Source organism: Scomber japonicus, chromosome 23 (genome assembly GCF_027409825.1).
Source record: "Scomber japonicus isolate fScoJap1 chromosome 23, fScoJap1.pri, whole genome shotgun sequence".
Taxonomy (NCBI): Eukaryota; Metazoa; Chordata; class Actinopteri; order Scombriformes; family Scombridae; genus Scomber; species Scomber japonicus.
The window spans coordinates 7,887,275-7,897,755 of NC_070600.1; the positions used below are offsets into that span (position 1 = coordinate 7,887,275).

At 41.3% G+C, this 10,481-nt stretch overlaps 1 protein-coding gene across 3 annotated transcripts; it reads right to left on the bottom strand.

The window, feature by feature from the left end:
- Positions 1–278: 278 nt before the first annotated feature.
- Positions 279–8,503, bottom strand: pfkfb3 (6-phosphofructo-2-kinase/fructose-2,6-biphosphatase 3). 3 transcript variants are annotated; one of them, XM_053313916.1, is made up of 15 exons: positions 8,283–8,429; positions 6,318–6,446; positions 6,063–6,159; positions 5,901–5,967; positions 5,715–5,789; positions 5,570–5,626; positions 5,319–5,443; positions 5,002–5,209; positions 4,773–4,919; positions 4,582–4,686; positions 4,340–4,469; positions 4,115–4,242; positions 3,717–3,905; positions 3,488–3,510; positions 2,782–2,891 (listed from the first exon to the last, which is right to left on the bottom strand). In XM_053313916.1, the coding sequence occupies exons 1-15, from the start codon at positions 8,359–8,361 to the stop codon at positions 2,837–2,839; spliced, it is 1,614 nt and encodes a 537-aa protein (XP_053169891.1). In that variant the 5' UTR covers positions 8,362–8,429; the 3' UTR covers positions 2,782–2,836. The 3 variants fall into 3 exon arrangements, with proteins under 3 accessions (XP_053169890.1, XP_053169889.1, XP_053169891.1); XM_053313915.1 differs by lacking the exons at positions 2,782–2,891; positions 3,488–3,510 and adding an exon at positions 279–1,849 and having other exon boundaries at positions 8,283–8,503; XM_053313914.1 differs by lacking the exons at positions 2,782–2,891; positions 3,488–3,510; positions 6,063–6,159; positions 6,318–6,446; positions 8,283–8,429 and adding an exon at positions 279–1,849 and having other exon boundaries at positions 5,319–5,483; positions 5,901–5,921.
- Positions 8,504–10,481: the final 1,978 nt, after the last annotated feature.

Genomic DNA, 10,481 nt, shown 5'->3' on the forward strand with positions numbered 1-10,481 from the left:
CAAAGCTCTTATTAAAAATTTACAATGGAACACGAATTTATCAGTCTTGTTGGAGTGAGTGTTATATTATTATCTACTCTGATGTAATTTCACAGCAACGTGTCACAGTTATCCTGATAAGCAACGTGCAAGAGTGTGTGACTCATCCTTCTATGAATGGGACTCATGAGCGTCACTGCCACGTGCTCTAACCTTCAGATTGGCTCCATAAAAGGACTATGATGAAAGAATATTAATGTTGGATTCAATCCAATGAAACACAATAGAAAACATTGTACATTTGTAGTGAATTTATTGGTCCAGCAGATGCAAAATCAACTATACAACATACTGTCCTCTCATGCATAGTCCTCAGGTTTAAAGAAGGTGCCTCTTGCTCCAAGCAGTCATTCAAAAAAAAAAAAAAAACTACATAAAAATAAATAAAGAATATAATAAAACAGTTTTTACAAAAAACAAATTTCAAGTATCTCAAGCAAACATGTTAAAAGATTTACCGAGAGATGGGAGCAGCAACTTCTTTCCCAACAGGTCATGCTTTCCATTCAGTCCCGACACATTAGTACAAAAACACTCATTAACACGCACATGTTCATTAAAAGACTCCCGAGAGAGTTCCAGGTCATCTCCCATCCATCTCCAGTCATACAGTATGTACACTAACATTCACAAAGATATTATTAACAGCACGCTCTGTTGTAAGAAAAATATAGGTGCTTACATTTGTGCGCAGCAGACAGTGACAGCAAAAGGAAGTAGAACGAAAATAAACTTCCCCATCAGCGATGAGAACTCTGTTTAAATGATCTGCATGTTCTGTAGCACTGAAACTAAGAGATGAAAAATAAATATTACATGAAAAATAAAATATTAAAATGATATGTGACATTATTAGGTGAAATGTGGTGCCTCTCCTCGAGCAATTAAGTCCAAAGAAATAGCAAGAGAAGCGGCGTCTGGCTTGCGAAACAAGCACTACAGGCACTCTACGGCAAAAATTACCTCGGTTACGCTGAAGTCGTGAAAATGAAAAAGTTAAAGTGACACATAACCAAAAAAAAGTAAAAATATATCCCCACTGTGCAAAATAATCTCTTACTTTGTAGCGTGTCCGCATACAAAAGAGTCAATTAAATTACAACGCTCTTCCTTTACACACATTTTAGAAAAACGTGAAAAACACCAGTGCTTCCAAAGAAGTGCCAAAGAGTTTACAATGTAAACTAAATACCATATCATCATCTTATTAAAGCAACCATAAGTATATGGTTGAAAAAGGAAGAGCGAAATGTTTTATTTTGGGTGTGGTCTCTCCAAAATAAAAGCTTCACAAGAAGAAACTGATATCCTGGAGAGCCGTCTCTGAGCTGAGAAACATAACAGAAATGACTTTAGATTTGAATGAGTCACAGTTTTCCGCTTTGAGTCCAAATATAGGGACCAATTATACGCAAAAGGTTGTCTAAAGTTTCCAAGAAAACAGATTAATCAGTCTCAGAGGGAAAATAGGAGTTTGGCTTTGAAATGATATCAACCTTGAACATAAATATCTCACAAAAGGACAGTATTACAAAACCACGGCCTGTTTTCAAGGATTAAAAGGTACAGTAGCTTGTGTCCATAGAAGACAAAAAAAATACAAGATTCGATCCTTCAGATTTTACAGGCTGAGAAATATTGTTTAAGAAAATTCTCAATTTTCTGTGTCCTTGTTTGAAGTTATTTTTTCAGTGAGTCTTTGTTAATGATGCACTTCCTGTCGACGCGCCTTCTTGTGTCACGTGCAATTTCATTGGCAGGACTGCAAAACGTCGGCCAGATGACGGGCAGATGAGTTTCTCCTCAGGTTCTGCAGACACACAAAAACATGCACCAATAATGTTAACACTTCATTCTGTTTTGAACAAAACAACACATCACATATGGCTGCCAGGACACCAATGACAACATAATTGACTCTTGCATAAATGTCTCCAGGCCAAATGATGCTTTCTCATTTGGTGTAATCCCTAAATCACAAGTTACATCACCCATGTTTTCTTGGGCCCTGTGGTTTGCTTTGATATTTTTAGAGGGTGTGAAAACTAGCGCTGAGTTCAGGAGTGTGTGGACAGGTTGCTGCGGCTGAATGTGCCTCCACCCAGTTAATCCTCAAGTGATTATGAATGAAGCCGACAAGATTCTCACACATCCAGCGGCATTATCCTTCACCTTTCCACTGAGCCAGCAAAACTAGTACAGACGTGTTGTTTCCCCTCACGCAGTCAATGAAGTCATTTATCACAAAAACTCCAGCACTATTTGATTGTCTATGGTTATGTTTAGAGGAAACCCAGCTTTACTTAAATGGACAATATTAAACTGGCAATAAACACAACCAAATTAACAATGAAAGTCAATTCTGATATACAAAACGCTGCCATGTTGTCCCTGTGCAACAGCTAGCAGCTTTTTGAAAACTTTAAACATGCCTGTTGTATGTTTTGGACAGATACATGATAATATAACTCTTTTTAATAAAGTTTGTGAATCAGTTTGTTAGCTGATTTGTTAGCTTGTTAGCAAGGAAACGAGCTAACGCACCTCGCACAAAAACTAAAGCATCTAGTGGAGGTTAGCTTTAGCATGTTACGGTAGCGTCTTTGCTGAAGGAGCCTGTTTGTTCATTAGTGAACCATTCTAAGCTCCAAAATAACTCATTAGTTGCGAGTACAAACTTCTCAAGAGTTAATGTGTCACAGCAAGTTGGTTTAGTCTGGCTGGCGGACACTAAGAGGATATTTGGGTCAGATGTTGGGAGAACTATGAAGCAACAAGCGAAGCCTCTACAATGTGTTTACCTTTGAAAGACTAAGAGAGAAACCACTTTCAGATAGTGGAGGCTGGTTCGTCTTTAAGCAGGACAAGACAGGCCAAAAATAAACCAAACACAAAGACAAGAACAAGTACAGTCAGGATGAATCAGCGTACTACAGTAACAAGCACATTGTAATGACGACATCAGACAGGAATCACAGGAATGTAAACTGGGAAGAGAAGTGTTCCCTATGAACAATTGTGAATGCTTGCTTTTCTTTTCCCTCACTGCCAGGAAACAGTGCCGCTACTACTCAGTATGCAGCATCGTTTCCCCATTAGTTAAGTCCAGAATGCATTTACTGTGACACAGTGCCTTAATAAGAGCATATAGTCACAAAATGTATTACTTAACTGAAATATGATGCATTTAACATGATTAATACTGATAAATAGAGCTAATGCAAGGTGTATAAATGTAACTACTAAAGGTAAAATATATTTGCTAAGATGTGCATAAACCTTCTTGCTTTTCTCATTTTCATATCAGTGGGGAAAATAAACATCAGCAGTGAACACAATGCAAATGAAGATACAGCAACAGGAAGTGTGGTAGGGTGAGATAAAAAAAAGAAAAGAGAGAGAGAAAAGAGTGACACAGCCGCAGATAGTGAACAGAGTGAATACTTACAGGCAAACTTTGCCCAGCCAATGCTGTAAGGTGCAGAGCAGGAGAAGGCAGCAGAAGAAAAGAAGATGGGAAATAAGTGAGTGAACATACATGCAGACTCTAAAGAGGCCGTCAAAAAAGAAACTGATGGAGGAAATGTGCAGTGTAAGAAAACCTATTGTATCCTGTCAACGATGCACATAACAAAGCTTTAAAAGTGTGTTTTTGTGTGTGTTTCTGTTGAACCAACCTGTCCTGCCAGGGTGAGAGGGAGGTGTGAGGGGCTACAGAGGGCCAGGGAAGCAACGGAGGGGGGCAGCTCTTGAATCGGAGGCTCATCCAGGTCATCAATGCGAGGTTTCTTGATGTTTGACTCGGGGCTGGTCAGAGGAGTCACGCTGTTCCTCCTGATCAAGGTGCCAGGACCCCTCTTCACTTCCTACAGGGGTAACAAAGATCACACTTTAGAGTTCAAGTCTTTTTTGAGACAGTGTGCAGTTCTCTGAGGTTTCATTTAGAAAGAAAATGTATCAGCTACATCCGGTTCCTTTTCTGTTAATAAACTCTGTGCCTTGTCATACACAATGGTTACACAGGATGTGACTTCACTTCTGTGGTTCCACATTATCAGTAAATCAAGCGTTTTACCTCCGGTCTGTCTCTGTGGGTATTAACAGCCTCCACATTCAGAGAGATGGACTCCACTTTGCATCCATAGGCCACAGGGGTGAGCTTCAACACCGTATGGAGCGGACACTTCAGATACGGCATTTCATCTGCAAACAGCAAATCACACAAAAATGTTAGATACTACCTAAAAGAAAAAACACTAATGACTAAATCAGAGGGCTTAGTGAGAGTTGTAGTACCCACCTGCGCTTTTATCCAGAAAGTAGGCCAGCAGGCAGCGCATTACGGCTTGGTGGCAGATAACCAGGACGTTCTCCTGCCTCTCCAACTCCATGATGACCGACTCCAATCGCTGGACCAGGTCCTGGTAGGACTGCAATCAGGAGGATGGGGTTTTTGATTAGTAAGATGGTATAAAAACTACAAGAGGTGACTTAAATCAAATCTTCTCCTTTGGATTTTGGGATTGTGAAGCAGGTGTGTACCTCTCCAGCGGGGTAGCGGTAGTAGTATTTATCTTCATCTCTCAGTAAAAACTCCTCCGGGAATTTCTCCTTCACCTCGTCATACGTCATTTCCTCGCACACTCCCTAAAAATAACACAGTGGGTGTTTTATATTCAAGTTTGGCAGCAACAATAAGATGATGTAATAGTGTATGTTAGAGTGACACTCACTGCGTCTATCTCGTTGAGAGCCTTCCACTGTTCGTAAGGGACCCCCAGATGCTCGACGGTCTGGATGCTGCGACACAGCTGGCTGGTCCAAACCTTTAGGTCATTCATCTGCTGCTCCTCCACAAACCGAGCCAAGGCAGCTGAAAACTACAGAAAGGGAACAGCATTAAAAACCTGACATTTATCAATTCATCATCTACTCTACGCTCCTCTTAGCTACTGTTCGTACCTGTTTGCCATGCGGCGAGAGACCGGCGTCACCGCCCAGCCGACCCTCCAAGTTGTCCGTGCTCTCTCCGTGCCGACACAGGTAGATGGTTCGGGGCTGGACGTGGATGTTCATCAGGTAGTAGACGATCTTACTCTGGATGTGGTCTTGAATGCGGTTGACGAGGTAGCGGCGACCAACGTCTATCACCTTAATAAAGGACAGTTCCCTGAAGAAAGAGAGCGAACAGGACGGGATGAGCCGCTATTTCATTTTAGATTTTGTGTTGGAGATGGAAGATGGAAGATGTCCTGACTTGACCAGTGCTGAGGATTTACCTGTCATGCTGATCAGGGTCCAGAGGTTGGTAGCTGGCTTTGTAACATTCAATTCTCCTCTGGAAATCCAACATAGCATCAGTCTTGTTGCAGTCCCGGTAGTCTGGACAGGACACCTTCACTTCCTGCACAGGGAGGAAGATTGTCAGACGGCAAATAACACGCCTGAAGCCAGAGAGTTTTTAAATATTTCATCTTTAGTCACACGGCACCAGGACGCAACACTTTGTAAAATCACAACCGTGACTCACCATGATGTTCGATGCAATGACGCTGGGATCGTCACAGACTGACTCAATAAAGAAGACCTGTGCATAAAAAGGAGATGTTGCTGAAAGTTGAAAGTGGCAGCATTGGCAGTGATGTCATAGCCTAGGTCACCATAGTAACACTGACCTTGAAGGCATTCTCGCTGCCAAACTTGAGGATCATCTCTCGTCTTTCTCTGGTCGTGTTTGTGGCATCAAAGACCTAAAAGAAACATGAAGCGGCCTTTGTAAGACGAAGCGATGCAAAAACTGTTATTTTTTGGTCACAATTGAGGGCAGAATTTTAGAAAAAGGGACATGGCAGAACACTCACCGCTACTTGGCCTCCCTCATCCTTCAAATAGGACTTGACATCCCTCAAGGCTGCTAAGGCACATTGCCTGAAGAGCAAAGACAATAGAGATGTTAATTTTGCTTTCTCTGGTTCAAAAATACACAAATACAGTAGATCACTCTAACTGTGTGGGGTACTTACTGCCTGATTTTTACAGCACATTCATTATCAGGCTTGAAGAAGTCAAAGGAGCTGTAGTTTTTGACTGCTTCCCTGCGGTACTCTCCCACGTTGAAGACTGCAACACAAACAGGAAGAGGCAACAAGCATGAACATGATGTACTTAAGGTGGAAACATGAGTTGATGCAGCCTGGCAAATCACCCACAAGGAACAAGGAGTGTCACTGTATCACTGCTGAACAAACTGTGCGAGCCTTTGAGTGCATGGTACATACCTTTGGTGGGCATCCCGATCCAGTTGAGGTAGCGGGTGAGTTTCTTGGACATGTACGTCTTCCCCCGAGCCGGAAGGCCAACCATCACGATGACGGTGGGGGCGTTGGCGAAGTGCGGGGCACCGGTCGCTGCAGAGAGGGAAGGCAGGTGGGGGAGAGGTCATGACAACAGTCCTGTTTACAAAAATACACACTGTGGGGGAGCAGAGACCAGAATGAACATCTTGTGCACTTGCCTGCAACCTGAGTCCACTACAACCAGCAGGCACAGTTCTGGCACAAATAACGACTAGTCACCAAGAGTTGCAACCTGCCTGAATTTGTTTACCAAAACCACCTCTACACCTATAATCTAATTTCTCCCCACACTGACTTACTTCCAGTGAGCACGTGGCTGGCTACTGGCGCCAGACTGGATTTTATTTCCACCTCGTTGCACATCTGACTCACTTTTGCACAGTATGGTATTACCGGGCTTCCACCAGCACGCATGAGTGGTTTTCACTAGCCCCAGATACACTCTGACCCCACCCCTGATGCCCATGGGAGATTTAATATTATAAGATATGTCGCCTCAGGCTGCTCTGGGTTGCACTGGATTCCCACAGTGAGTGGGTGGACATGAGGCAGATTGATTCTGCATGAAAAATATGCTCTGCAGGGAATTGGAAATGCTGCAAAGTGAATCAATAACATGGATTTTTCAATGGCTCAATTTGCCACTTATGATGAATTTGTCCAGATTTCTGCATGAAGTGAGGAGACTCATTACTGCAGCATGCGAGCATCAGCAGTGATCACTCACTAATCTTGTTTCCACAACATAAGAGCACCAGAAAAACAGATCAAGCTCTTGCATCGATACTCAGACATCTGGTACGTCTCTACGGTCCCTCTCCTCCCTCTCCGCCTCACCTAACATCCTTCAGGTTATAACTTGCTAAATTCTTTAGCTTTCTTACTTCTGCAAATACACAACTTACACAGTCAGACAAACTACAGAATTGGCCTTTCTGCACAAAAGCTGCTTCAGGGAGCATGGACAGCTCGTCTTGTCTTATTGATCAGTAAACTACACTCTCTTATCAATAATCAATGAGCAGCTGCAGAAGTGACTCGTCTTCTAGAGCATCTGAGGGCAGCACAAACCTTAAATTCAGTAAAGCTTTTTCATCTATTATTTTCTTTATCGTTTGCTTAATTGTGCATCACTTTGAATAAAAAGTGCAGTACAAATTAATTCTATAATTTCTCTCACTTAAATTTGTTTACATATTTCTAATATAAAGCAACAAGCAGGAGCATTGGTTTTTAATTTGGCCCAATAGAGCAGAAACTGAAGCTCAGTCACAGTTGAGGAGTAAAACGTGATGATGAGTTGCTCCCAAAAAAAACCCCCCAAAACTACAAAGTGCCTGTTTTTTCCTCATCAATAGAGTCCTCTGTGTGCTGTGTTTGGTCTAAAGCCAGAAACGAGGCCCCGGCAGTGGCAGTGGCAGCAGCAGGGTCGCACCATGCACTGGCGCCGCCGGCCCGACCAATTACAAAGCGGTGCGCTTTCTGCGGCATCACGCACAGGTTGCGGGGGGTACTTTGGTAACCATGGAGACCGCAGCTTCGTCATGCTTCAGCTGAAGGATCGTGACGTGCCATGAGTGCTGATGAAGACCACTTAAACCAGGGTATCGATCAGTGAGGATGTGAAACTGGGCTGATTGTAGCTCCCAGTGGACTTCTTATTATAAATGTGAGCCAATAGAAACACATTTTAAGAGCTTGTTTTTGTGAGTATTAAACATGTTTCTTTATATTTTATCATTTTTAATTCTGGAGCACTTTTAGATGTTTAAATGAATTATTATTAAAATTATTTACAATCTAGAAATATATGGATAGATCATTCTGTAACCAAAAAAAAACCCTACTCACAGAAATATATAGGACTAGAGTATAATGAGTCCTTACCTCTACGGGGTGCCGGCTTGTCATCCTTGGTGGGAACCCAGATCTTTTGGATCCTGTTCTGGGTCAGTTCTCTGGGCATTCCTTTTAGGACTGAAGAACCGCACAGGATACGGGAACCGAGTCGTTTAAGATCCCGGGGATGATGAAGAGAAAACCACGTTAAAAAGAGCCGGTAGCTGCCGGAGCAGGGCTTCAGTTTAGGTTGATCACAAGCGTGTATAGAGCGCGTTGAGCTGAGCTTATCTGCCGGTCTGTGGCTCACATCCGCTATTTAACTGTGCCGGGAAGCAACGTGACTCTCTGACGACACACACACACACACACACACACACACACAACCATAGAGGCAGCCACAGCGCCTCTCTGTGGTATTTACTATTAGGATGATAATTTTATTGTGTGTGATTAGTTATATATTAATATTTTGTGCAATAGGAGCCTGTGGGTCATTTACTTATTTTAACATGAGTCGATTTATTATGTTTATAAAAATCTGGTTTGATTAACAGTCATTTATAAACCATATGACTTTTTAAATGGTTCATTTTTAAACATTTCATGGCTATTTATTGGCTGTTTTTAATGTTTGAAGGTCGGCAGTTGCAGTTTATGTTTTTTCTATATTTGTGAATGTTAAAGTTTTAGCGGTTGAAAAAAAAACAGCGGTTGTTTTGTAGCATTCATATTAATACACGCTCCTTTCAGAATAAAAGTAATGATTATTTTTATGACATGAAACTGTATTTCCAAATATGGTAAATGATTTCTTTAAACCAGAGTTGTTGTTATATGATGTAATTTAATAGTATTCTCATTTCAACAATACTTTCTCCAGATCGGTGCCGCGAGTGTGAGAGAAACGTGGAGGAAACGTGGAGGAAACGTGCAGAATCTCACATCACCTCTCTCGGCTTCCTCATCTCAGTTTGTCCCATTGAGTCATAATGTGAATATACTTGTAGTGATTTTATATCAACTTTAAAGTCCTTGCATAGACCAAACATGTTCTTATTTAAAAGTACTTTTCAAGGTGAATGTTGAAGAGGCAGAATGATGAATTTTATCAATAGAAGCTCAGCATAAGATAGTAAAACTCCTATCTATGTGTCCAGACAGAGTGTTTAGTGTTACAGTGCAGTCTACACTCTGAGAAATGGAAGAGGAATGTATGTAAGCAGCATTTGCAGCATCTGGGCACAGACTAAATATAACAACTGGCTGTGTTTCTGCTGGTTTACAATTTCAGCCTGAAACTTAACCGAAGATGCATAAACACACAGTCAGATCTATTACCATGCAATATTTTTCAAACTCAATTTAAAGCTTTATGTGGGTCAAAGAATCCTAAAGGAGGAAATCTGTCATTTGCTAGTAACTTAAAGTTAATGTATGATGCACATTACTGACCTTATTATGACCTCATTCAAAGTTTTTCCTTTTATGTTTGTGATGTTTTATGTTACTTTTATGGAGTAATATATTTCCTACAGAAAGGCCTTAAAGTTTGGTTGTACAGTAAAACATATTGAATACTCTCATTACAAAGTACTTGTTGTAGTTCTTTCTCAACTTCTTATGTTGCACTGAATTTCCTCCCTTGCCTCAGTTTGGACTTGTATCATGAAACCTCGCTGAACTCTCTACCACCTTTGTGAAAAACCTTGATGTCATTCGAATTTCACAGAGTTTGTAAATCAGAGTGAGAAACTTTTTCCCATTCACCACTTGAGCACAGTTTGCAGTAGAACTGGGGTTAAAAAAAAAGACAGAAGGAAACTTGAACTTGTAAAACCAAGGTCAGGTAATGATCTTCCCACCTGCAGGATTCAGGCGTGACACAATTTCGATTGCGTGGCTTGTGTGTGGTGTTTGTCCCTGATTGTAAAACACTTTTAAACTTGAACTTAGATCATGCTGATTGGAGCCCAGATGCTGTTTCTGGATTTTTGGAGGATGCACATTGCTTCAACCCATAACCATAGTAGCACTCATTACTTGGGAAACTGACAAATTCAAGTAAGATTTTCAAAATTCTACTATTCAGTCTTAATATTTTCAGATTTTTTTTTGTACTGTCTACCAAAAGCTGAGACTCTAACAGTGATTTACTGTAGATAATATTTTGTCTCAGGAGGATAAACTGCCTCACTGTCTTGGCCATGTTTCCCTAAGAATAGAAGCTAATCCAAATGGAGTTGT